Source organism: Bolinopsis microptera, chromosome 3, assembly GCF_026151205.1.
Source record: "Bolinopsis microptera isolate Bmic1 chromosome 3, MBARI_Bmic_1.0, whole genome shotgun sequence".
Lineage (NCBI taxonomy): Eukaryota > Metazoa > Ctenophora > Tentaculata > Lobata > Bolinopsidae > Bolinopsis > Bolinopsis microptera.
Window position 1 is genome coordinate 1,450,428 of NC_087074.1, and position 27,889 is coordinate 1,478,316.

At 41.8% G+C, this 27,889-nt stretch overlaps 3 protein-coding genes across 4 annotated transcripts; all 3 read left to right on the plus strand.

Annotated features, from left to right (window-relative positions):
• Nucleotides 1–3,579: 3,579 nt before the first annotated feature.
• Nucleotides 3,580–21,627, plus strand: LOC134813014 (TBCC domain-containing protein 1-like). 2 transcript variants are annotated; one of them, XM_063820677.1, is made up of 10 exons: nt 3,580–3,815; nt 3,940–4,065; nt 4,411–4,547; nt 4,749–4,873; nt 4,994–5,122; nt 10,751–10,905; nt 12,332–12,649; nt 19,770–19,972; nt 20,417–20,502; nt 20,735–21,627. In XM_063820677.1, the coding sequence occupies exons 1-10, from the start codon at nt 3,655–3,657 to the stop codon at nt 20,951–20,953; spliced, it is 1,659 nt and encodes a 552-aa protein (XP_063676747.1). In that variant the 5' UTR covers nt 3,580–3,654; the 3' UTR covers nt 20,954–21,627. The 2 variants fall into 2 exon arrangements, with proteins under 2 accessions (XP_063676747.1, XP_063676749.1); XM_063820679.1 differs by having other exon boundaries at nt 19,770–19,957; nt 20,735–21,464.
• A 954-nt stretch (nt 21,628–22,581) lies between these two features.
• Nucleotides 22,582–23,640, plus strand: LOC134812433 (cyclin-dependent kinase 5 homolog). Its single transcript, XM_063819854.1, has one exon. The coding sequence runs from the start codon at nt 22,582–22,584 to the stop codon at nt 23,638–23,640; it is 1,059 nt and encodes a 352-aa protein (XP_063675924.1).
• Nucleotides 23,641–24,536: 896 nt separating this feature from the next.
• LOC134813016 (uncharacterized) lies at nt 24,537–27,229 on the plus strand. The gene is made up of 3 exons (XM_063820681.1): nt 24,537–24,931; nt 25,055–25,136; nt 25,655–27,229. The coding sequence occupies exons 1-3, from the start codon at nt 24,631–24,633 to the stop codon at nt 26,757–26,759; spliced, it is 1,488 nt and encodes a 495-aa protein (XP_063676751.1). The 5' UTR covers nt 24,537–24,630; the 3' UTR covers nt 26,760–27,229.
• The last annotated feature ends 660 nt before the right edge of the window (nt 27,230–27,889 follow it).

The window sequence follows — 27,889 nt, forward strand, 5'->3', positions numbered from 1 at the left end:
TTCACTACCCCTGTAGAGTTTCTACGATACAGGGGAGCCGCGCACTCGTGCGCGGCGAATCATACAACGTAAGACAAAAAATGTTCACGCTGCAGGTTCATTCCTTTCAACTTGTTTCCATCGTATAAATTTAATGATTATTGACATTATTCCTGGTACCACATTTAAAATGTTATCAATTATTTGTAAAATCATGTAACATGCAAATATTGTATTTTAATTTAGCATTTATAAACCAGCAGACTGCCAGAACAGCTGAACATTTTTTAAATAATTTAAGTGCAGCGCGAGCGTCGTTACATTATCATATTTGGAGGACTTCGCCATATTTGGAGGACTTCGCAGCATAGCGAACTAGCAATCCGTCGTCAATCGTTGCTTTGCTTCGCAGAGCAACGATCCCGACGGATTGACATCGTCAATCAATATCATATCAATTGACTGTTTGTTTATATTTACCTAATCTGCTAATCTATTGCTCGCTTCTATCACGAGAAGCTCGAAAAGAGCTCGAAAAGAGCTCGAAAAGAGCACTGCGCATTATATTAGGATTGGCGTGCTAGGTATTTCAATTGTTTTACGCTCTAGTTCATTTAATATAATTGACTAAAATGTTTTTTTTTAAAATTTTTAAAACTTGCGCGGGGCTCATTTACAGCGTTTTGCCTAATAATAAGATAATTCAAAAATCAATTTAGTTAGTATAGTAGGAGTCAACAAGTCTTTTATTAATTTTTGAAAATTGTTCTACCCACAAACAAAGAGTACGACCTTAAGTTTAAAAAATAAAAAATTTGTTGTAAATGCAATTTATAACTGATGCAAAAAAACATTGTTAATCAATTAAAACCCACATACTGTACATTAGAGACAAATTTAGAGTCAGTATCGTAACTATTGACGGATAGTACTTGCAAAATATTTGTTTCAAGACCGTGATCGACGAGTCCAACTCGGTGCGCGTCTTTGTAGGTTATAAACCTACAACGTAACTAATATAAATTTTTAAAAGTGATAAGATCGGAGAGCTAGTGATCATTCATAAACTTTAGTTTATGAAGACGTACCGTTACTGTTAAACAAAATTCAAACCTGTGTGTCGTGGTAAGTCCCCTTTTTAAGTTATTTATTTTATTATTAATTGTAAATTTTAAGTCTTTGGTCTTGATCATATATAGGAATTCAAACAATATTTCACATAATATAGCAATGACCCTATATAAAAATTCAATATAAAAATTCAATAAAAATCTTTGTAAATTTTATAGAAACCTTTTAAGTAGTAAAAGTAGCCAATTCATTAAGTTATTAATAATTAAAATATCAATATCCTTAATTTAACCTGCAATCATGTATTATGCCATTTTATTTATAATTTTCATTTACCGTTACTGCATGCTGCATTTTAAATCTTGAATATCTTGAAAACACGGCAACTGTCTGGTGATGACTTAAGGTTTAAGGTTAGTAGACCCAGTAAAATCAGGCTAGGTGATAAGAGGTTTAGCAACGCAGCCCCAAAACTCTGGAACTTGCTACCGTATACGGTAAGAAAAGCTAACAGCATTGATACTTTTAAACGGGCTTTAAAAACCCATTTTTTCAATCATTTAGAACATACCTAGTCGTATTTATATTTGTGTTCTTTTTTAGAAAGTTCCTAGAACCTGACCTTAGTTTGTAGATTATTCCATGGGATTTTTAACTGCCATGAGTTTTGTGTATAGTTACACTTACACGGAGTCTGGAGAGACTAGACTGCCATTTGCCATGCCCTGGCTTGTTTTTATTTTTTATTTTTATAACCTGTATCCTTGGCCGGTACCACATGATTGCAGAGTTGGTAGCACATGCTTCGGCAATCTACCTGTACCTCAGTGAACCGGTTGGTGAACGGCAACTTGCTTGCAAGCTGTTGGGTACAGGGTGATGTAGTGTGCAAGTTCCCTTAATTGGGTGCGACAATTATACTCAGGGAAATCGGACTGGGGATCCGTCGGCCTGGTCTACTACCTTGAGCAACTCATTAAATGATTGTGTGGTATTGACGGGGATGCAGGCCACAGTTTGTGTTTGTTGTTTTGATCTACAAATAAAGAAGAGTGTATAATAAAGTTCAATTAATTAAATTCTTTTGAACAAATAAAGGCAACCAATATGTGTCGAGATTATTATTTTTCTCTTATAGTATATTCCATCTGATGTCTGATTGTACCACCATGTCTGTCGTATAATATAGTTTTTAGACGTTAGTGTTACTAATAAGCAGTTTAAAGGAAAATGAGAATTTTTTGTTGGAGAATTCTAAATTATTATAGTTTTATCTTTGTTTGGACAACCGCTCTGACATTAGTAGCTAGTACCATTCTTGGTTACTAGTTGCTAATATGAGCGGGATATAAATACTTTGTTATTATTATTATTATTATTATATAAATTTTTAAATCCTATATCGATATAATTAACAGTACGCTCTTGTATACGTCACATGTGTCATGTGTCTACTGAATGATTTAATACCCTGACAAGATTCAACACCCCCCTTTTTATTCAAACATCGATTCCGATCTTTTGATCGTTCGACTGGCTCGATAGTGGTGCTGCATAATGTATTTTAAGCAAGGTACTGAGTTTAAATTGTCTTTGTGACTATGTTCCTCTCTTTCTTATGAGAACGGTGCATTCTGCATATATACAGTATAAGTAAGAATACGATATCAATTTGCATTTCGTTGACAGTTGTTAGGGTTGTAATATAAATACAGTATGGCTGTAATAATGTACAAATGGTTAATTAAAGTAAAATAAAGTAAAATTTATGGCATCACATCATCACACATGTCTACAAAATATCATCGCACTATGTGAAAAAATAAATATTTCCCCACCAACATTAAATATTTATCAAATACAATATTTAAAAAAATTTATCAAAACATTATCCTATTTTAAAAACCTAATCAAACTTCCCAGTGGAATAAAGATTTATAAATCACTTCTTTGCCACATGCACATAAGGATGAAACCAAAGATAATCGTTATCTTTCTCTTTATTACTGACATAACTGGCTCCCTCAATTCTTACTAAAACTTCATTAGAAACATTCCAAAAAAGCACTCATTTGTAATACTTTTAGAAATCATATCTTTCTTAAATTTTTCTAATTTAATTTTAAAGCCTAAAACTGTCACAGAGTTCTTGACGTCCGGAGGGAGTTTGTTCCAATATGGAATAACTCTATCTGGGAGAGAAGACTTCTGGACATTTTTGATTTTAGTTAAACTTCTACTACATCTTTTGCTTGAAACAAGATTAAGACCGAATCTGCTAATTCTAAACATCCCCAATCCATAATCAGTCAAACCACTTGTTACTGTAAAAGCTTCTATTAGGTCCTCACGTATTCGCTGCTCTGCCAGTGTTGTCAAATTGAGAATTGCCAGTCTAGGGCTGTAAGGAAGAGTACCCACCTCGTCAATCAGACAGGTAAACCGCCTCTGGACGCTATTCAGCTCCAAAACAGTCTCTCAACTTCCATGAGCCCCAATCTGACAGATTAAATCACATAATGTTACTCTTAGCAATGGGTACCAACACTTAGTTCCACTAAGTTCGTGGTGGATCAGGTCAAGTGTTAAACAAGACCAGATACGATGCATGTTGACACGCCAAGGGTGTTGGTGTGGCCAAATCAGGACATATTCAAGCATGGAATACTGGCTGGATTTCCTGCCTCTTTTGGCACAGCTGAAAACCTCTCAAAATTCCTCATGTACTGTAGAACAAAAGGAAAGAATGGCTGGCCAAATGTGTGGTAAGTAATCAAATTTTTAAAATTTCTTACTTACAACTTTACATCCGATTATTTGCATTGTTTCTTGAAAATAATATGCCTTGAATGCTCTGGTAGGATATAAATCAATCCTAATTTGTTTCAGTTATGCTATTTGGGAAAGCTATGCTCAGCGTAATTTCAACATGACATCAGATTTAGCCTGCCTGTTTTTTGAGTCTTGTCGTCACATTTGCATGCCAACAAAAGACACTTCAGCGTGGGATGACAGGTATGAGCAAAGTAACTATTCAATAATAATTACATTGATAGTTGGATTGATAGTTGGAAAATATCCGGTTGAGAGACAAGGACAACCGGATGTCTCTCAACCGGATATTATCCAACTATCAGTATTTCAATCATGAGACTAATAAACAGCGAACTATTCCATCATTTAACAATTACATTTTAATGAATATTGTTATCTCCTTTGCCTACTTAGGTAAATTAAAGCAAATGTAACAAAGCTCTTATAAACTGTATTCCAGATACTCAGCAAATGTAACAAAGCGCTTATAAAATGTATTCCAGATACTCAGCAAATGAAACAAAGCTCTTATGAAATGTATTCCAGATACTCAGCATGCTCATCAGAAGACACAAAGAGCAGGATGAGAGACAAAGTGAGTGTTAACACTGTCCATCTTGCACTTTACATGTACTCTCAGAATGTTACTCTCATGCAGACTCAGAAGTTTTCACTTAGATCAGGTAAATTGGACGAATTTCACTGTTGCTGTGTATTCTATAGCTTATTTTTCGAATCTAATTTTCCGCATAGATACTGAGTATATATTCTGAAAAATAAAAAATCATTTAGTTCGTAACCAATACATCGTGTGCCAATATAAGTGTTACGGTTAATATCTTATCCATTATTCCGAGAAGTCTACTAAACTCACAAAATCTCAGAGGAGTTCCCGACAGACCGCAAGGCTAAGAAGAAAAGTATAGACGTCAGGTTTATTGAAACTTTCCTCTCTGATATTATCAAAATACTATCAGAGCCTGATAGCAAAGGACTCCCTCTTGATAAGGTTTTATAAATGATTTATATCTCTTTAATGTTAAAATGGTTGCCATAATAGCTAATTGTATGGACTTAGTTTTCTCCCAACTCTTTTAAAAGTAAACAAACCCTAACAAACACATTTCAGCAACCAATGAGTGTAGCAAACGTTTCCTCGCTCGGTGTTATGTTTACAGTGTACACAGAGAACTCTATTCGTCCTTTACATGAAGTATTACAGCAACAAGCCCACGCTACAGTCTGCTCCTTCAGCAAGGTTTGTGTGTTGCTAATCTGTGACGACAGGAGAGTGCAGTGTGAAAGAGAACCTTCTTCAGGATTAATACTTGTTGTTAAAAAATGTAATTATGAAAGATGTAGAATAGTGTGATCACGACAGTTGTTAACAACCGGATAGATGCAGCCTCGGTTACCACAGCTACAGGGCCAGGAGTACACTCAATTGCTCCTACCTACTTTAGTACTTTGAGTCGGAAAAAACCGAACATTTTAAATTCCTGTAATTTTATATCCTTTTTGGGGGTTGGAACTTCTACTTCCATCTCAGTTTTGATATTGCCGTACTGTAGCTGGTACTGTAAGATTATTCATATTAATATAACAGTACCTGCTACCTGCCCGTGTGGGTAAGCTGGTGTCTCCTATCCGCAATTAAACTCCCATTGGAAGGCACTGGGCCTCTACTACTTTTAATACTTTCAACACTACTATATAACAAATAATTTGAGGACCCCGAACTCAATTTTGATTCTCTACTGACTCTGCTGATCTGCACTGTTTCACTTTGTAAAAGAAGTGCGCAATGATCGGAGAAGGTGGTTTTGATGATGAGGGTAACAGGTCCTCAATCTCGTTACAGGATGATACGCCAAAGAATGACAGGAATGTTAGCGAAGATATGTTATCCCCGCAACGTTTCACACCTACCCTGAACTCATCCACATCCTCTGAAAGTACTCAACAGCGACAAGGTAACATTCTTCAATACCAGTTTGCCTACATCAAAGACGGCACTTGTAACACCTGTAATGATGTTCAAGCTAATGACACTGCTCTTACCTGCTTTTTGTGTAAATCGTCATTTCATGCTGTTTGTCGAGATGCTGATAAAGATAGGATCAATAATGCTGTAATCTGTCCTCGCACTTTCTTCAAAGCATACTCCGACAGAAACGCAACCAAGGGTGTTAACAGTTCCAGATTTGGGACTTTTACGTTTGTGTGTAATGTCTGCAAGACACACTCTGAACAGAACTCCGCAGTCAGTGCCGAAAGTAAAGTCGACCTGATTGACAGGCGAGTAGATAATCTGACCCAATCTATGGAGGACATGAAGGGTTTACTTATGAAAGTTGTGAATATGAAAACATCTCCGGACAAAACTGAAATTTCTTCTCCTCCATCTCCAGCACCAGTTGCCCCTTCATATCGCTCTGTATTAATCATGTCCAGCAAAACACCAGAAAATCAAGCAAAAGATCACCAAGAAGAAGTTGACAAAATCATCAAAGACAACGCCATTCATGCTGACAAACGGTATGTCAACAAGAACGGGGACATTGTGGTTGTGTGTCCGACAACGGCTGACAGGGAAAATCTTGTCAAGAAAGTATCCCAGCAACTTCCAGAAATGAAAACGCACCAGCCACCAGAACGTTTGCCCACAATCTCTGTTGCTAACCTTGCTGATAATTATTCTGAAGAAGATCTAGAAGACCTGCTCCTTCAAGCTCACCCCAACATTAAGGCATTAAAATCCCAGGGTGAAACATTTTCTGTACTAAAAGTTAAACCTCAGATCAAAAACAGCAGCAAGCATCAAGCTACTATACGAGTTAGTAACAATATCAGGAAAATCATAGAACAACAGGGAGATCGGCTATACATCAGTTCGTTTAGTTGCAAAGTTTATGATCAATTTCATGTAAAACGATGCAACAACTGCCAAGGTTTTGGACACTACAGGTCGGAGTGCGAATCAGAAAAAGCTATTTGTGGTTATTGTTCCAAGAATCATACGTCAGAAGATTGTCCAGAAAAGAAAACTAATAGTCGTATTTCATGCTGCATTAACTGCTCTAAGGGCAAGTATCGGGATGAAAGAAACACACACACGGCATTTGATAGGACATGTCCAGCTTATGTTGCTGAACAGCAGCATCTCCGCAAAACTATCAATTACTACAGTTCAAAAAACTTGTAAGCAGTGGTCTGAAATCCTCTCCGGCGGAGATTCTTGGCTGTTGCTGGAATGTGAGATCTCTCAATAATAAGATTCAACCAATCATGGAATCTATAATCGACCAAGGAATCTCTGTCCTTTTTGTCACTGAGACTTGGCTCACCAGCATGAAGAATGATGTTACTGCTACCATCAAGTCTTACGGCTATAACTTGATTCACTACATCAGGAAAGACTCCGCTAAATGCAGAGGCGGAGGAGTTGGAATTATTTACAATTCAAGTGATTTGAACCTTACTCCTGTGTTTGATAAGTGTGGAGATACGTTTGAAGCAGTTTTAGGCAAATTTCGAGACTCATCGGGTGATACTGTCCTCTGTGCTTGTGTTTACCGACCAGGGTCATTGACTGATGTATTTTTTGAAGATTTGGATGAGTTTATTGGGAACATATTCATGAAATACAAGAAGTTTTTAATCTGTGGTGATCTTAATATTCATTTGGATGATCATAAATCAAGAAACACGGCCAAACTGACTGAAGTATTGGCCAGCTATGGACTGCATCAATACGTGAGAGATCCAACTCACAACAAAGGACATATTCTGGATGTTGTAATCTCCTCCCATCAGATAGTCAATCCAAAGAGTGTCACAGTAGACTCGCACACCTCGGAAATGTTCCCAAACTGTGACCATTTCCCGGTTACTTTTAGCCTCACAAAAACAGTTGCAAGCAATCTCAACAAGAAAAAAGTTATCACATTCAGAAATGTCAAAGAAATTGACAAAAATTGTTTTGCGGATAATCTTGCTGAGGAATTGGTTACTGTAATGGATCCTGAGGGTCTATCACAAGCTGAAATGCCGTCATTTGAAAGCCGCATCAGCCTATACAACTCTAAGTGCCTAACTGTGCTGAATAACCATGCTCCTCTCCTCACAAAGGAAATCAAAGAACGTAAGTCTGCCCCTTGGTTCGATGGTGAATATAAAGCACTTAGAAGCCAAAGAAGAAAAGCCGAGACAAAGTGGAAAATCTCCGGATCTTTAACTGACAAGAAACACTATGAATCAATCAGAGAGCAGTGCACAGAACTCTCAGACAGGAAGAAACATGAGTTTTTCAAAGTCGAATTCATAAAGCATTCCTATTCTTCTAAGAGTCTTTTTAGATTTGTGGACACCTTTCTTGATCGGGATAAAAGCATTGTGTTGCCTTCGTCGGAGTCTCTCAAGGACACAGTCGAAAACTTTAACGTATATTTTCAGGAGAAAATAAAGGCAATACGAAATAACTTTGATCATGTGGAGTCTGACGATCAAACGCCCTCTTACTGCGGAGAAAAACTAGCTGAGTTCTCTCCAACTACTCTAGAAGAACTAGAGGAGATAATCAAGGCATCTGAGATCAAGTCTTCTTCAATTGACCCTCTACCTGCAAACATCTTTAAAGAAAACCTTGAGGTTCTACTACCCGTCTTAGTTGACATAGTAAATGCTTCATTATCTTCTGGCAGTATTGATGGCGCTAAACTAGCTCATATCACACCCCTGATCAAGGGCCAGGGATTAGATAGTGATAATCTCAAGAATTACAGACCAATATCTAATCTTAGTTTTGTGGGCAAGTTGATAGAAAGAGTAGTCCTCAGGCGTCTAAATGAACATCTCGAAAACAACAACCTGAACATCCCACAGCAGTCTGGATACAAATCAAAACACAGCACCGAGACTCTGCTTGTGAGAGTTGTTAACGATCTACTCATTGCATCTACAGAAAGCAAGGCAACTGTTGTTCTTCTCCTAGATCTCAGCGCAGCTTTTGATACAGTTGACCACTGCAAACTACTGAACATCCTCAGAAATGAGTTGGGAATAACAGGGACAGCTTGGAAATGGTTCAGCAGCTTCCTCACAGGTAGATGTCAAACGATTAAAGTTGGAAATGAGGAATCTTATGAGATAGTGATTAAGTTTGGAGTCCCACAAGGCTCTGTGCTGGGTCCGGTCCTGTTCAACATCTACATTCGCTCTTTGTACTCAGCAGCACATGATTTGAACTTCTCCATCCAGGGTTACGCCGACGATCATCAGCTGTATAAAAGTTTCAAGCCAAACGAGGAGCCCACCGTCCTTATCAACGATGTTCCCAAATGTTTCCAAGAAATTAATGACTGGATGAAAAAACATTATCTACAGCTCAATGCAGGAAAAACTGAGATTCTTGTCTTTGGGACACCGCTTGTTCTCCAGCAGCTGTCCATAGGGGGCGTGTTTGTTAACTCTGAGACGTGTGTCAGGCTGTCACCTGTTGCAAAGAACCTCGGATTTCGTCTCGACTCTCAACTAAACTTTGGTGAGCAAATCAAGCAACTTAAAACATCGTGTTTTCTGAAACTAAGAGACCTTGCTAAGATGAAAACTTTCCTCACAACCAAACAGATGGGAACACTGACTCAAGCAATTGTAATCTCATCGCTTGACTACTGCAATGCACTTTACTACGGTTGTAGTCAAGCCTCAATTACGCAGCTGCAGAACATTCAGAACCGAGCATGCCGTCTGGTTTTTGGATTAAAGAAGAGAGACTCAGTCGAGGAGAAGCTCAAATCCCTTCATTGGCTCAAGGTGAAGGAGAGGATTGAGTTTAAGTTATGCTTACTGATTTTCGAAGCAGTCAATGGTGTTGCTCCTGCATATCTGTGTGATCTAGTAACATTTGTTAGTTCGAGTAGCAGAAGAACTTCCTCCTTACACCTACCCGTCGGATCTACAAGATCACACCCAAGAGCATTTCAGACTGTTGCTCCGAAAATCTGGAACCAACTACCAATTGAAATTAAGACTTGTTCCGATGTTGATCTGTTCAAAACATTATTAAAAACTCACCTGTTTAAGAAAAGTTATGGCATGAGCGATTAATTGACAATATAATAACTTTATGTTATTTGCTTAAACTGTTTAGGATGCAACCTAATGTCATGATCTTTTTGAACTTATTAGCAATTAGACTGTTAGCTCGCTTCACAAGCATGTCATCTTCGTTCCAAAACTTTTTATGTCCTATGCATACACTCCTTGATAATTATCTTGATCTAGCATCTTTGTTTCACACAATAGAGCATAAGTTTTGTGGTTTATCCACTGGGCTTAGAGTTTGTGTTTAAGCTACCAAATTTTATTATTATTATTTATTACTAGTAAAATTAGTGGGCCTGGTGGGTATTAATTCCAGGCTTCCCCTCGCCCCAGATATGGCTTCCATTGTTAATCTGTGCACAAATCCGCAATCTCCGTGACAAAATCTGCGCTGGACTCCTCGGTTTGGAGGCGACATATTTAAAAAGAAAAAGAAAGAAATAAAGAATTTTACATATTATAAGGATTCAAATTTTTCATATGGAAGTCCTATATTTTGTTGCCATAAAAATGTGAAGCCTTACGACCATTTTCCTGCCAATGGAATCCAGTGAACTGTGAACTATACGGATCATTAATTTCTCTGAGTCACTAATCTCTTTCACATACTTACTGATATATTCAGTCGTACTTGAACATAATTACGAAATTTTACCCACACACTATCTATGAAAAGGTATTATATAGATATAGTGGCATTGTGCTGTATAAAAGGTAAATGTTTAATTTTATCCACTCAGATCTATATTCAGCACAATTACCCTCACAATCTGCGTTTCAGTTGACACAGACGTACAACACACAACAAGTTCGCACGTGGTTACTGGATCACATGCACGCTAACCCCTTTACCAGTAAGCGGTGTCTGATGCACGGTAAAACAGTCTATCAGAAACCTGGGAGACCACTCCGGAGATCTTCAGATATCAGTCTCGAGTAAGTAACTAGTAGTGTAACTATGGTTACTAGTTGTGAAACCAGGGAGACCCCTCAGGAGATCTTCAGATATCAGTCTCGAGTAAGTAACTAGTAGTGTAACTATGGTTACTAGTTGTGAAACCAGGGAGACCGCTCAGGAGATCTTCAGATATCTGTCTCGAGTAAGTAACTAGTAGTGTAACTATGGTAACTAGTTGTGAAACCAGGGAGACCGCTCAGGAGATCTTCAGATATCTGTCTCGAGTAAGTAACTAGTAGTGTAACTATGGTAACTAGTTGTGAAACCAGGGAGACCGCTCAGGAGATCTTCAGATATCTGTCTCGAGTATGTGCTGTGAAGTGTGCAGTGATCATGATATAATATGGCACATGGGTTATGATTTAAGGCACATGATTTTAAGACCCTATTTTTTAGGGCACATGATTTTCCTGTGAAGACTGTGAATTACAACTTTGAGTAGAAATTTAATTTCACTCTTTCCATCAATATATTTTGTTGGTACATCTTATTGTAAGATTCACAAACAAATCAGCAGTGAACTTTCAAGCACATCCCTACCTTTATTTCCCTACTTTTATTTTCTAAACCTACATATCGTATATATCATATAACGTTGAAAAGGACTTTGAGGGGGTCTGTAGCATAGTATGTTTGTGTTTCACTGATTTGTAAACTGAAGACGTAAATACAGCTAACAAACCATATCTCCCTAGGAACGGGTCCTCCAACACCCTGACACGGTGCAGGATAACAGTAAACAGTAGCTAACAAACCATCTCTCCCTAGGAACGGGTCCTCCAACACCCTGACACGGTGCAGGATAACAGTAAACAGTAGCTAACAAACCTCTCCCTAGGAACGGGTCCTCCAACACCCTGACACGGTGCAGGATAACAGTAAACAGTAGCTAACAAACCATCCCTCCCTAGGAACGGGTCCTCCAACACCCTGACACGGTGCAGGATAACAGTAAACAGTAGCTAACAAACCATCTCTCCCTAGGAACGGGTCCTCCAACACCCTGACACGGTGCAGGATAACAGTAAACAGTAGCTAACAAACCATCTCTCCCTAGGAACGGGTCCTCCAACACCCTGACACGGTGCAGGATAACAGTAAACAGTAGCTAACAAACCTCTCCCTAGGAACGGGTCCTCCAACACCCTGACACGGTGCAGGATAACAGTAAACAGTAGCTAACAAACCATCCCTCCCTAGGAACGGGTCCTCCAACACCCTGACACGGTGCAGGATAACAGTAAACACTACTAGTTACTATAGTTACACTTCATATATAGCTAACAAACCATCTCTCCCTAGGAACGGGTCCTCCAACACCCTGACACGGTGCAGGATAACAGTAAACACTACTAGTTACTATAGTTACACTTCATATATAGCTAACAAACCATCTCTCCCTAGGAACGGGTCCTCCAACACCCTGACACGGTGCAGGATAACAGTAAACGACCACGAAACACCCAAAGAACACCGGCTACTTGCCATGCAGTACGTTTCCCGCCAAATCTCGGTCCTGAGCCCTGAAACACTGCTGAACCACCGTGTCCACGTGACCCATTGTAATGACGCCTCTATCTACCTGCTGTCCTCTATGAAGTGTGTATCTGTGAAGCAGTGTTCTAGGACTACCCTGGTTACTGGACCTGTAGCTGGGACTTTGTACCTGACTGGGTGTATTAATATGAGGATTATCTCTATCGCTAGACGTGTGGTGCTCAGGTAGATTTGTGTTCTATTTTCTTTTTAGTAGAGCTGATTGTTGATTATGTATTTCTGTAACATTGGTTTAGCCGAGTAAGGTAAGTTTGTCCTGTAATAACGGTAAACAAATTAAAGTTACAACCAAGAGAAATTAGAAAAACCCTATTTCTTCTTGAGCCAGTGCAGTGGTAAAGAACATCTTGAGCGTTTTTCCAAGACATTTAAAAGTTTCGGTCTTGTAATGGCTTAAGGTGAAAGGACAATGAGTATACAATTCTCTTCAATATCATTTTTATCCCCCTACAGTTCTTGGGAATAGAAGTTTGACTGTATTTTGACTTTCGCTTTCCGACACAATGCGCATCCTGATATATAAATAAAGTTAAGGAAACAGATTGTAGTTCCGCAGATTTGCTGGTCATTAACTTCTACAAAAATAGAAATATTTGAGCTACTCAAAGTCCACATATCATCATAATATTATAGTTATAGTATTCAACATAAATGTCATGTGCTACGAACTAAAACCTATGAAAGTGCAGTGTGACTTACAGTCGTGTGTCACATGACCCGTAACATGAGTATTAAAACAGAGTCGGTAAACAAAAGACGAAATGACTAACTATAATAGTTTTATTTCTGAAGAAAGTGACTTGTCAATAACATCTTGTAATACTATTTATCGTTATCAGAGGAACACAATTTATAACAATGATTATATTACATGTTAACGATATTTTATCAATAAATACGAACAGCAACAGAAGGATATATATCCCCAGGAACTGTCACAGTTGTAAGCTCTACATCCTGACCCCTACCCTCCCCAGGAACTGTCACAGTTGTAAGCTCTACATCCTGACCCCTACCCTCCCCAGGAACTGTCACAGTTGTAAGCTCTACATCCTGACCCCTACCCTCCCCAGGAACTGTCACAGTTGTAAGCTCTACATCCTGACCCCTACCCTCCCCAGGAACTGTCACAGTTGTAAGCTCTACATCCTGACCCCTACCCTCCCCAGGAACTGTCACAGTTGTAAGCTCTACATCCTGACCCCTACCCTCCCCAGGAACTGTCACAGTTGTAAGCTCTACATCCTGACCCCTACCCTCCCCAGGAACTGTCACAGTTGTAAGCTCTACATCCTGACCCCTACCCTCCCCAGGAACTGTCACAGTTGTAAGCTCTACATCCTGACCCCTACCCTCCCCAGGAACTGTCACAGTTGTAAGCTCTACATCCTGACCCCTACCCTCCCCAGGAACTGTCACAGTTGTAAGCTCTACATCCTGACCCCTACCCTCCCCAGGAACTGTCATAGTTGTAAGCTCTACATCCTGACCCCTACCCTCCCCAGGAACTGTCACAGTTGTAAGCTCTACATCCTTGATCCAGACCCCTACCCTCCCCAGGAACTGTCACAGTTGTAAGCTCTACATCCTGACCCCTACCCTCCCCAGGAAGTGTCACAGTTGTAAGCTCTACATCCTGACCCCTACCCTCCCCAGGAAGTGTCACAGTTGTAAGCTCTACATCCTGACCCCTACCCTCCCCAGGAACTGTCACAGTTGTAAGCTCTACATCCTGACCCCTACCCTCCCCAGGAACTGTCACAGTTGTAAGCTCTACATCCTGACCCCTACCCTCCCAAGGAACTGTCACAGTTGTAGGCTCTACATCCTGACCCCTACCCTCCCCAGGAACTGTCACAGTTGTAAGCTCTACATCCTGACCCCTACCCTCCCCAGGAACTGTCACAGTTGTAAGCTCTACATCCTGACCCCTACCCTCCCCAGGAACTGTCACAGTTGTAAGCTCTACATCCTGACCCCTACCCTCCCCAGGAACTGTCACAGTTGTAAGCTCTACATCCTGACCCCTACCCTCCCCAGGAACTGTCACAGTTGTAAGCTCTACATCCTGACCCCTACCCTCCCCAGGAACTGTCACAGTTGTAGGCTCTACATCCTGACCCCTACCCTCCCCAGGAACTGTCACAGTTGTAAGCTCTACATCCTGACCCCTACCCTCCCCAGGAACTGTCACAGTTGTAAGCTCTACATCCTGACCCCTACCCTCCCCAGGAACTATCACAGTTGTAAGCTCTACATCCTGACCCCTACCCTCCCCAGGAACTGTCACAGTTGTAAGCTCTACATCCTGACCCCTACCCTCCCCAGGAACTGTCACAGTTGTAAGCTCTGCATCCTGACCCCTACCCTCCCCAGGAACTGTCACAGTTGTAAGCTCTACATCCTGACCCCTACCCTCCCCAGGAACTGTCACAGTTGTAAGCTCTGCATCCTGACCCCTACCCTCCCCAGGAACTGTCACAGTTGTAAGCTGTACATCCTGACCCCTACCCTCCCCAGGAACTGTCACAGTTGTAAGCTCTACATCCTGACCCCTACCCTCCCCAGGAACTGTCACAGTTGTAAGCTCTACATCCTGACCCCTACCCTCCCCAGGAACTGTCACAGTTGTAAGCTCTACATCCTGACCCCTACCCTCCCCAGGAACTGTCACAGTTGTAAGCTCTACATCCTGACCCCTACCCTCCCCAGGAACTGTCACAGTTGTAAGCTCTACATCCTGACCCCTACCCTCCCCAGGAACTGTCACAGTTGTAAGCTCTACATCCTGACCCCTACCCTCCCCAGGAAGTGTCACAGTTGTAAGCTCTACATCCTGACCCCTACCCTCCCCAGGAACTGTCACAGTTGTAAGCTCTACATCCTGACCCCTACCCTCCCCAGGAACTGTCACAGTTGTAAGCTCTACATCCTGACCCCTACCCTCCCCAGGAACTGTCACAGTTGTAAGCACTACATCCTGACCCCTACCCTCCCCAGGAACTGTCACAGTTGTAAGCTCTACATCCTGACCCCTACCCTCCCCAGGAACTGTCACAGTTGTAAGCTCTACATCCTGACCCCTACCCTCCCCAGGAACTGTCACAGTTGTAAGCTCTACATCCTGACCCCTACCCTCCCCAGGAACTGTCACAGTTGTAAGCTCTACATCCTGACCCCTACCCTCCCCAGGAACTGTCACAGTTGTAAGCTCTACATCCTGACCCCTACCCTCCCCAGGAACTGTCACAGTTGTAAGCTCTACATCCTGACCCCTACCCTCCCCAGGAACTGTCACAGTTGTAAGCTCTACATCCTGACCCCTACCCTCCCCAGGAACTGTCACAGTTGTAAGCTCTACATCCTGACCCCTACCCTCCCCAGGAACTGTCACAGTTGTAAGCTCTACATCCTGACCCCTACCCTCCCCAGGAACTGTCACAGTTGTAAGCTCTACATCCTGACCCCTACCCTCCCCAGGAACTATCACAGTTGTAAGCTCTACATCCTGACCCCTACCCTCCCCAGGAACTGTCACAGTTGTAAGCTCTACATCCTGACCCCTACCCTCCCCAGGAAGTGTCACAGTTGTAAGCTCTACATCCTGACCCCTACCCTCCCCAGAAACTGTCACAGTTGTAAGCTCTACATCCTGACCCCTACCCTCCCCAGGAACTGTCACAGTTGTAAGCTCTACATCCTGACCCCTACCCTCCCCAGGAACTGTCACAGTTGTAAGCTCTACATCCTGACCCCTACCCTCCCCAGGAACTGTCACAGTTGTAAGCTGTACATCCTGACCCCTACCCTCCCCAGGAACTGTCACAGTTGTAAGCTCTACATCCTGACCCCTACCCTCCCCAGGAACTGTCACAGTTGTAAGCTCTACATCCTGACCCCTACCCTGGCCCTCCCCAGGAACTGTCACAGGATTAAGCTCTACATCCTGACCCCTACCCTCCCCAGGAACTGTCACAGTTGTAAGCTCTACATCCTGACCCCTACCCTCCCCAGGAAGTGTCACAGTTGTAAGCTCTACATCCTGACCCCTACCCTCCCCAGGAACTGTCACAGTTGTAAGCTCTACATCCTGACCCCTACCCTCCCCAGGAACTGTCACAGTTGTAAGCTCTACATCCTGACCCCTACCCTCCCCAGGAACTGTCACAGTTGTAAGCTCTACATCCTGACCCCTACCCTCCCCAGGAACTGTCACAGTTGTAAGCTCTACATCCTGACCCCTACCCTCCCCAGGAACTGTCACAGTTGTAAGCTCTACATCCTGACCCCTACCCTCCCCAGGAACTGTCACAGTTGTAAGCTCTACATCCTGACCCCTACCCTCCCTAGGAACTGTCACAGTTGTAAGCTCTACATCCTGACCCCTACCCTCCCCAGGAACTGTCACAGTTGTAAGCTCTACATCCTGACCCCTACCCTCCCCAGGAACTGTCACAGTTGTAAGCTCTACATCCTGACCCCTACCCTCCCCAGGAACTGTCACAGTTGTAAGCTCTACATCCTGACCCCTACCCTCCCCAGGAACTGTCACAGTTGTAAGCTCTACATCCTGACCCCTACCCTCCCCAGGAACTGTCACAGTTGTAAGCTCTACATCCTGACCCCTACCCTCCCCAGGAACTGTCACAGTTGTAAGCTCTACATCCTGACCCCTACCCTCCCCAGGAAGTGTCACAGTTGTAAGCTCTACATCCTGACCCCTACCCTCCCCAGGAACTGTCACAGTTGTAAGCTCTACATCCTGACCCCTACCCTCCCCAGGAACTGTCACAGTTGTAAGCTCTACATCCTGACCCCAACCCTCCCCAGGAACTGTCACAGTTGTAAGCTCTACATCCTGACCCCTATCCTCCCCAGGAACTGTCACAGTTGTAAGCTCTACATCCTTGATCCAGACCCCTACCCTCCCCAGGAACTGTCACAGTTGTAAACTCTACATCCTGACCCCTACCCTCCCCAGGAACTGTCACAGTTGTAAGCTCTACATCCTGACCCCTACCCTCCCCAGGAACTGTCACAGTTGTAAGCTCTACATCCTGATCCCTACCCTCCCCAGGAACTGTCACAGTTGTAAGCTCTACATCCTGACCCCTACCCTCCCCAGGAACTGTCACAGTTGTAAGCTCTACATCCTGACCCCTACCCTCCCCAGGAACTGTCACAGTTGTAAGCTCTACATCCTGACCCCTACCCTCCCCAGGAACTGTCACAGTTGTAAGCTCTACATCCTGACCCCTACCCTCCCCAGGAACTGTCACAGTTGTAAGCTCTACATCCTGACCCCTACCCTCCCCAGGAACTGTCACAGTTGTAAGCTCTACATCCTGACCCCTACCCTCCCCAGGAACTGTCACAGTTGTAAGCTCTACATCCTGATCCCTACCCTCCCCAGGAACTGTCACAGTTGTAAGCTCTACATCCTGACCCCTACCCTCCCCAGGAACTGTCACAGTTGTAAGCTCTACATCCTGACCCCTACCCTCCCCAGGAACTGTCACAGTTGTAAGCTCTACATCCTGACCCCTACCCTCCCCAGGATCTGTCACAGTTGTAAGCTCTACATCCTGACCCCTACCCTCCCCAGGAACTGTCACAGTTGTAAGCTCTACATCCTGACCCCTACCCTCCCCAGGAACTGTCACAGTTGTAAGCTCTACATCCTGACCCCTACCCTCCCCAGGAACTGTCACAGTTGTAAGCTCTACATCCTGACCCCTACCCTCCCCAGGAACTGTCACAGTTGTAAGCTCTACATCCTGACCCCTACCCTCCCCAGGAACTGTCACAGTTGTAAGCTCTACATCCTGACCCCTACCCTCCCCAGGAACTGTCACAGTTGTAAGCTCTACATCCTGACCCCTACCCTCCCCAGGAACTGTCACAGTTGTAAGCTCTACATCCTGACCCCTACCCTCCCCAGGAACTGTCACAGTTGTAAGCTCTACATCCTGACCCCTACCCTCCCCAGGAACTGTCACAGTTGTAAGCTCTACATCCTGATCCCTACCCTCCCCAGGAACTGTCACAGTTGTAAGCTCTACATCCTGACCCCTACCCTCCCCAGGAACTGTCACAGTTGTAAGCTCTACATCCTGACCCCTACCCTCCCCAGGAACTGTCACAGTTGTAAGCTCTACATCCTGACCCCTACCCTCCCCAGGAACTGTCACAGTTGTAAGCTCTACATCCTGACCCCTACCCTCCCCAGGAACTGTCACAGTTGTAAGCTCTACATCCTGACCCCTACCCTCCCCAGGAACTGTCACAGTTGTAAGCTCTACATCCTGACCCCTACCCTCCCCAGGAACTGTCACAGTTGTAAGCTCTACATCCTGACCCCTACCCTCCCCAGGAACTGTCACAGTTGTAAGCTCTACATCCTGATCCCTACCCTCCCCAGGAACTGTCACAGTTGTAAGCTCTACATCCTGACCCCTACCCTCCCCAGGAACTGTCACAGTTGTAAGCTCTACATCCTGACCCCTACCCTCCCCAGGAACTGTCACAGTTGTAAGCTCTACATCCTGACCCCTACCCTCCCCAGGAACTGTCACAGTTGTAAGCTCTACATCCTGACCCCTACCCTCCCCAGGAACTGTCACAGTTGTAAGCTCTACATCCTGACCCTTACCCTCCCCAGGAACTGTCACAGTTGTAAGCTCTACATCCTGACCCCTACCCTCCCCAGGAAGTGTCACAGTTGTAAGCTCTACATCCTGACCCCTACCCTCCCCAGGAACTGTCACAGTTGTAAGCTCTACATCCTGACCCCTACCCTCCCCAGGAACTGTCACAGTTGTAAGCTCTACATCCTGACCCCTACCCTCCCCAGGAACTGTCACAGTTGTAAGCTCTACATCCTGACCCCTACCCTCCCCAGGAACTGTCACAGTTGTAAGCTCTACATCCTGACCCTTACCCTCCCCAGGAACTGTCACAGTTGTAAGCTCTACATCCTGACCCCTACCCTCCCCAGGAACTGTCACAGTTGTAAGCTCTACATCCTGACCCCTACCCTCCCCAGGAACTGTCACAGTTGTAAGCTCTACATCCTGACCCCTACCCTCCCCAGGAACTGTCACAGTTGTAAACTCTACATCCTGACCCCTACCCTCCCCAGGAACTGTCACAGTTGTAAGCTCTACATCCTGACCCCTACCCTCCCCAGGAACTGTCACAGTTGTAAGCTCTACATCCTGACCCCTACCCTCCCCAGGAACTGTCACAGTTGTAAGCTCTACATCCTGACCCCTACCCTCCCCAGGAACTGTCACAGTTGTAAGCTCTACATCCTGACCCCTACCCGACCTCTCCTACTGGCAGGTTGTAACGATATCACCCTGGCTCCGTACAACACTTATTACAGAGGATTAGCAGGACATCTGTCTCACGCCACCTTCAGTGTGGTTAAGAACTTCTGGGATCAGCCCGCCTCCCCCATGTGCCTGGATGGTGGGTCTCTTCTAGGTGACGTACTTTTAATCTAAGTAATTTACCTGATAGTTAATTTCTAAGTAATTTAGATCTGATCTCGTGATATAGAGCTGATCTCGTGATATAGAGCTGATGACGTGATATAGAGCTGATGACGTGATATAGATCTGATCACGTGATATACAGCTAATCACGTGTTATAGAGCTGATCACGTGTTACAGAGCTGATCACGTGATATAGATCTGATCATGTGTTACAGAGCTGATCACGTGATATAGATCTGATCACGTGTTATAGAGCTGATCACGTGTTACAGAGCTGATCACGTGTTATAGAGCTGATCACGTGATATAGATCTGATCATGTGTTACAGAGCTGATCACGTGTTATAGAGCTGATCACGTGTTACAGAGCTGATCACGTGTTATAGAGCTGATCACGTGATAAATGATGAATGTGTAACACGTGATGATCAGGTGACAGTGGTAAAGTGTACCAGAAACTCCCTCCAGAACAGTTCCACCTCTTCTCCATTCCCTTTAACACGGAGGGCACCACTACGGTACGTTTTCTTCCCTTGTTCAACTTAAATATTCGAGTTTGTATTGTGCGTTGAGAATTGTATGCGAGTACTACACGACAGTGTACTCCACTACAATGTACTGTACTGCACTACAGTGTACTTTATTACACAGTGCTTTGCTGTATTTGTTATTGTCCTTTGGTACATGTTCATCTCCAAATAAGGACAGCAGATTAACATAACACTTATTTCACACGTAAACCATTCATAGGGCCTGGTGAACAAGTTACCTCCCGAATACGAAGAAGGCACGATGCGCGCACGTGACCGCGTCAACAAGTGGTACGACAACGTGCAGAAATGCGAGTTGTCAGAAACACAAACGGTGCAACTAGCCGCCACCTTGCAGGCCCGCTTCCATGACTGGCTCGAAACCACCGGTCATCATAAGGAGTTGGAGGCCTTGATCAGACTGCGTGATAAATCTTAGATAATCAGATAGAATTAACTTGATAAGTGTAAATAGTTTGTTATTATTATAATGCTTTATTATGGGAAAATTTATAGATTAGGCAATATATTTGACTTATTAGTAGTATAGTATTACCGTGGTTTGGTAATCATTTTGTATAAATTTCTATGTTTTAGGTTGTAGTTGTTATATTTAATACTGATATGAGGCAGTTTTACATGACATATAATCATAATAAGGTTACATAACCAACATTTTGTAGCCATTTAAGTAAAGATACTCAATAAATTTAGGTTTTGGCTTTGTACAGAGTGATGTCAAAGGTCAACCTTTGAAAGGTGACATATTTGGATTTTTGCATTCGTTTTTTTTATGGCAAGCTTTTTTGCCACTACTTTAATGTTTGATTTATTTAAGCCTATGACACACAGGGTGGACAGAAAGTAATGAAATATCGACATAAACAATATACCAACGCCACTGTGTTCCAACTTTATAAATTACAAAGCCTGACTTCTTAAACCACAAAACCTGAACACAAATACAATATCTGAACACATTTCATTAATTCTAGTCCATCCTGTAGTAATGTGTAGCAGAATATTGTATTTATGTGTTGTATCATTTATCATAAATTGTGACCTGTATAATATAAATATAAAATTGTAATTATTATTAACCCAGTTTACTGTGATATTATTCATCTTTATGTTAAATTATTTATAGTAGATGTAACTTTTTTTGATTCCAGAATAAATTAAAGTTAAGGGGGCAGGGGGGGTCTTCATGGAAATTTTCTCAAAATCGACTTTTTAGTTGTTTCTGATAGAGGGGAGTGATATCTATCAGATGCTTTTAATCCGATAGAAAAATATTGTTCCTTGCCGAAATTATCGCCGGTAAAAGGTCAGCGCTTGTGTGTAATTGTATTGCGCGAGCGATTTTTGATCGCGTGCCCTGAAAATCGAGTCTAAAAATCTATCTTCTCCTACATTTTTTGAGCAATCACCCTCAAACTTTCAGGATATGTTCTAGGGATCATTTAGAAGAGATTGTCCGGGCAAAATTTTGAGATAGGCCTTTAAACATTTTTTATTCGATTTTAAAAATCTTGGACCTCGAAAAATCGTCAAAAAACCAGGTCCAAGACTTTCAAAATCGAATAAAAAATGTTTAAAGGCCTATCTCAAAATTTTGCCCGGACAATCTCTTCTAAATGATCCCTAGAACATATCCTGAAAGTTTGAGGGTGATTGCTCAAAAAATGTAGGAGGAGATAGATTTTTAGACTCGATTTTCAGGGCAAGCGATCAAAAATCGCTCGCGCAATACAATTACACACAAGCGCTGACCTTCTACCGGCGATAATTTCTGATAGGAACAATATTTTTCTATCGGATTAAAAGCATCTGATAGATATCACTCTCATCTATCAGAAACAGCTAAAAAGTCGATTTTGAGAAAATTTCCATGAAGACCCCCCCCTGCCCCCTTAAGTTTAAGGAATAACTAAATATCCTGTCACAATTGACTTCAGACCAACCAAAAGACTTTTCGTAAACCCAGTTTCATAGATAAAATAATTACTTTATTACCTAATTACCTAATTATCTAATTACTAATTAACCGCTCACTCCAATTAGGGTATGAGTTTGTACGCGCGGTTAGGAGCCACCAGACCAGCTGTAACAGAGATATCCGACTTTACAGACCCTACTACTGGGGAGACAGTTGATGTGAAGCGGAGTGATTTTATCCACGATAGCAGTGGGAAAAGAGGCGAGTCAAGCTGGGGCACTGTTTATGAAGCTGAATACAGAGATGACCGTTATGCTATCAAAAAGATAGACAGGATAGATTTCGATGACGAAAGCAATCGCCCAAAGCTTGCGTTTAAGAGGGAAATGGACTTTTTGAAGGAAGCAACTGGGTGGAAGTGCCCAAATATAGTTCGGTTTCATGGCTACATTCAGTTTTCCAAATCAGCCTGGCTGATCCTAGATCTTATGGACAAAGACTTATTAGAAATCATGCGCAGAGATAACTTCTATTCAGATTTAGCAAGGTTGAATGTTGAAGAGCGAACTTGTTTAGGATACATGATGCTGAGAGACATTAGCAATGGATTACGGTTGGCTCACGGGGCCTATCGTCAGGGTAGAGCGTACATGCACCGAGACATCAAACCAAACAACATCATGGTGAAATGCAAGGAACGGCGGCTGGCCATCATCGACTTCGGTTCTACCAAAGAAATATCCAAGGAAGAACTTAAGATCCACTCAGTTGCGGCCGGTCATCAACTGTATCTTGCACCCGAATGTATGGTGGGTCCTGCCACTTATAATGAGTTAGTTGATATCTGGTCTCTGGGGATTACCATCATTCGTTTCTTTTCTGGAAAGCACCCGATATACGATGACAGTGCCGACCAAGCCTCTTCCAGCAACGACCATCAGAAAAATTGTGAAATATACTGTAGAATCCTTGGTGAGGATATCGATGGTGATAAATACGACTGGCCTATTCAGCTAGTTTCAGATGAACTGGATCAAGACTTCACAAGACTAATTAACCGGTGTGTTGATAGGGTTCCATCTCAGCGCCCCTCTGCTCAGGATATCTACAATATTGCTTCACCAGTAGTCAATCGAATGGATCCTAATCTTGCTGTTAGCTTGTTTGACAAGTTTTTTTGTAGCTAATAGCAAAAGATCTTAAACTCAGATTAATTAATCCTCAGAAGAGATATTTCAAGCGATTTTTTAAAGCTCTGTTTCATTTGATGACCGGGAAGTTGGTGAAGTAAAGAAAAACTGATTGAGTGAGTGTTGAATGGTAAATTAAATATTGTTTGTCTTTTGAGTTATTAATTATGTGGCAAGATGTTTGGATGAATTGTTATTTTAACTGTTTTTTATACGTTTTAACGGTTTATCAGCTTTCAGATCAAGTAAGTTTTGATTTTGTACTTTATGGGTTATATGGTTAGGCTCGGGAATCGGGATGTACGACATTTATTAGTTTATTAACAGTTACAGTGACGACATGATTAATGGCATTCAGCCATGCACCGTGCAATATACCTTTCTTATACATCTTCTCTCGCACAGGAATAGTTAAAGTTGGCAATTATTCCGTTAATTATACTGTTAATAGTCGTTGAAAGAAGCTTGTCAAGAGAGATGACGTTACTTTAGAATAAATAAAAAATATGTGTCTAACATTCCCATTCTTAACCAGGTCAATTGTGCGAAAGTTTTTACTCAATCACATTGATTGTAGAAATGTTTGGTTTTTGATAGCGGTATGTTATGTAATAATAAGTTCTTCATATAAATGCAACTCAGTTTCTTAGTCTTTGTAAATAGCCACTGTAGAGTGTATATGTTCTTATTATATAATATTTTTATGGTTTTAAATTGACAATGTCGGTAAGATTTTTGTGTTTTCCAAAATCTAGAATTTCTATCGAGTTTCTTGTCGTATTACTTTGAAAACTGGTACTAAACATTCAATTTCAACACAGTTTTCAATTTCTCATGTTCTTGTATTACATTATTATGTATTATGTAAGTATTCTGACCAATCAACACAATGTAGGGGAGAATGAAAAGATGTGGCTCCGACCATTTGTAACGACAATGTGAAGCTAACTAACGTGTATATATACACTGTATCTAGATATCCCTAACATGGCCACATCTACCCTTTGGCTACATGCCAGCTTCTCAACCAACCTTTCAAGGAAGAAGAAACTGAAAATAACATTTCCAGACGGTGATTATAAAGAAGCCTTTGATATCCTTTGCAGAACTGTGAATAAGATGTTGAAACATAATCCAGATGCCGAGGTTTTAAAGCCAGAGATGGTGTATAAGCCAGAGGATGAGATGAACGGGGCAGGAAACTCTCTGGAGGATGAAATCGATTTTGAAGGAATGCTTGAGGGGCGTTCTAAAGGGGAGGGAGTCAGAGTAATCGTTACCACGACAGGTTTGTTTAAATAATGTTATTTAATGACAAATCAAAGTTGAATTGTCTCCTTATATTTTGACCAGACATTAAAACCCCTACTAAGAATTAACCCTAAGTCCTAACCGTACAATTCCACTTCAGAAATGGGTAGTTTCGATATGAGATCCTCGTCTGTTGGATCCTCATCACAAATTGCCCCATTGACCCCAGGCTCAATAACCAGGTATGTAGGTTGTGCTCATCACAAATTGCCCCATTGACCCCAGGCTCAATAACCAGGTGTGTAGGTTGTGCTTATTAAACTGAGACTATGTAATACTAATTACTAAATTACGTGAATTAGTAGACAGTTTTTGGCAGTTCCAAATAATTTCTGATTATTCTGATTTTTGCGACAAATGCACTGTTACGTGAATAAGGTTCTCTTTCTATTAACAGATTAAGATCTCAGCGTCAATGAATGATCAATGTAAAACCGTAGCAAGGACATCATTAATATTTGAGTAAATTTGTATTTTCTAAACCTGAAAGTTTTCGGATGAAACTACAATTTTCATAACATATATCTTGCCACCATTTAACTTTAAACTGTAATATTTTCATAACATATATCTTGCCACCATTTAACTTTAAACTGTAATATTTTCATAACATATATCTTGCCACCATTTAACTTTAAACTGTAATATTTTCATAACATATATCTTGCCACCATTTAACTTTAAACTGTAATATTTTCAGATCTGCATCATTCAATTTGAAAAGCATATACGAATCTCTGAGTAAAGCAGCTAAAAAACCTGGTTTAGATTCGTCATATTTTGTAAATCCCCTTACAAATAAAGTTCAAGATGTGCGACTTGTAGATTTTAAATTTGAGGACGGTTCAGCGAGGGGAGGAGATTCCTGTTACGCCAGGGTTTTTGAAGCTACTTATAATGATAACCGCTTTGCTATCAAGAAAATTGATGGGATATTAATGGACTGCGAGAACAATCGACCCGCACTGGCTTTTGAAAGGGAAATGAAGTTCTTAAGAAAAACAACGGATTGGAAGTGCGAAAACATCGTCCAATTTCATGGTTTCATTCGAACTGGTGAAACAGCTCGACTAATTCTGGAGCTGATGGATAAGGACCTGTCGCAAACCATAGAGTCTCTTAAGAGGTCGGGATTATACAACAGAATGGTGGAAGAGAGCAAGGATTTTGAGGATATGGGGTACATTGTCTTAAGAGATGTCAGTAATGGACTGCGTTTCACTCATGGCCACAATCCTGAGAAAGAAATTTTCATGCATCGAGACATAAAATCGTCGAACATCATGTTCAAAAGAGCTGAACACCGATTTGCTATCATTGACTTTGGAACTACCAAAAAGATCACAGGAGAAGAAAATAAGTTGCACTCCGCAGGAGCAGGACAGCGGTACTATGAAGCTCCTGAGTGCACGGAGTTTAAACCAACCTACTGTGAGTCCTGTGACATTTGGTCAATGGGAATCACGTTGATAAAGTTCATAACCGGCAAGCATCCTATCTGGGATGATTCTTCTGAAGAATCATCTTCAAGTGACGAACATATGAGGAACATCAAAAAGGACAATATCATATCTGAAAGAATAACAGGCAAAGGAATGGACGGTGAGAAGATTGATTATCCTATTGGTCTCACCTCTCAATTTCTATCCCAGGAATTTAAAGATATGATCAACTCTTGTGTTAACCGGGATCCAACCGGTCGACCCTCTGCGCAAAATATTCACAATTTTGCCAAAAATAGAGCTGATTCAATCGACCCACTTCGTGTTGAGGAACTTTTTGCCAAATTCTGTGGAAGTCGATAATCTACCACGTGCGAGTGGAAAGAAACCCACCTTAAGATTATTGTTAGGATTAGGTTTAAGGTTATGGTGCCATAATATGGCAGTTTTTGTTTTTCTGTTGGGATAATATCCCACCAAGCTTTGTTTTTGTTCTTGGTCATTGTGAATAATCAAATATTACGTACCAACTGACATAATATGGTTACTATGTAATTTCGTTTTGTTTCGTTATTGGGGCTGATTTATTAACAGCTTTTTTGTTGTCGGCTGATTATATGTTCCGTTTTTAAGAGTGTTCTTTTATTCTTTTTAACACTATATTCTTACACTTTATTTTTTGTACGATTGAAAGACGATGATAGTAAAGCTGAATATCTATTTTAGTTAAATTGATAAGTATTGTTTGTTTTTTATTCATTTTTCAAGCAACCCCAGGCTATTTAATTGATTGTTAGTCGTTCTTCAAATAATGTATTCTTTACATTACAACCATAAGTATTCGTTGAACCCAAAATACATATGTCGTCACAACAACTTGCACTGTATTGCTAGAAAATAGCGTTCAGTTCTGTTAAAAGTAGTTTTGCGCGCACGTACTTATTTTATGCATGCATTGCATATATTATTACGGTTGGTTGATGAGAAAAGTTGCCCCATTAGTCCTGAAACCTTGATGCTTGGTCCCTCATCTCTGGACCCCGGAGATGAAGTCCGGGCCCCTTGGAAAGGTCATAACTCCAATAATATGAGATAAACTCAACTTATTCCCCAGTCCCCTTTCCTGATGCTAAGCGCCACTTTAGATAGGGGGCGCAAAATCGTCGTTTGAATGTGGGACAATTTTGTATCACGTCGTGACCCCCACGGTCGTTTCCTGACGATACAGGCGGGTCATTTTTTAATTTTTTAGAGAGGCTGGGCCAAGATAGCCCACATACGAGAGGATAGCATTAGGTTGCTCTGCCTACCTCTGGGGTGTGGCAACCCTGGGGAAGGTTGCCGGTGAAATCAGAGTGAATGGTGGAGGATGGTGTAAGAAGTGATATGAGTCAAAATGATACGCTTAAATGCCAGCTGGGTTTGGGAAAGTAAAACGAGACGAGACAGCATATGAAATAATAGTTTAAGTCACCCCGGTCTGATCCAGCTCT

What these genes read in the sequence shown, in the direction of transcription:
- LOC134813016 (XM_063820681.1), top strand. Translation starts at nt 24,631, where the DNA reads ATGGCCACATCTACCCTTTGGCTACATGCCAGCTTCTCAACCAACCTT. An exon ending in AGTAATCGTTACCACGACAG is followed by an intron (nt 24,932 to 25,054) that starts GTTTGTTTAAAT and finishes ATTCCACTTCAG; the next exon opens with AAATGGGTAGTTTCGATATG. An exon ending in ACCCCAGGCTCAATAACCAG is followed by an intron (nt 25,137 to 25,654) that starts GTATGTAGGTTG and finishes TAATATTTTCAG; the next exon opens with ATCTGCATCATTCAATTTGA.
- LOC134812433 (XM_063819854.1), top strand. Translation starts at nt 22,582, where the DNA reads ATGAGTTTGTACGCGCGGTTAGGAGCCACCAGACCAGCTGTAACAGAG.
- LOC134813014 (XM_063820677.1), top strand. Translation starts at nt 3,655, where the DNA reads ATGCATGTTGACACGCCAAGGGTGTTGGTGTGGCCAAATCAGGACATA. An exon ending in AATGGCTGGCCAAATGTGTG is followed by an intron (nt 3,816 to 3,939) that starts GTAAGTAATCAA and finishes AATTTGTTTCAG; the next exon opens with TTATGCTATTTGGGAAAGCT. An exon ending in GCTAGACGTGTGGTGCTCAG is followed by an intron (nt 12,650 to 19,769) that starts GTAGATTTGTGT and finishes TACCCTCCCCAG; the next exon opens with GAACTGTCACAGTTGTAAGC.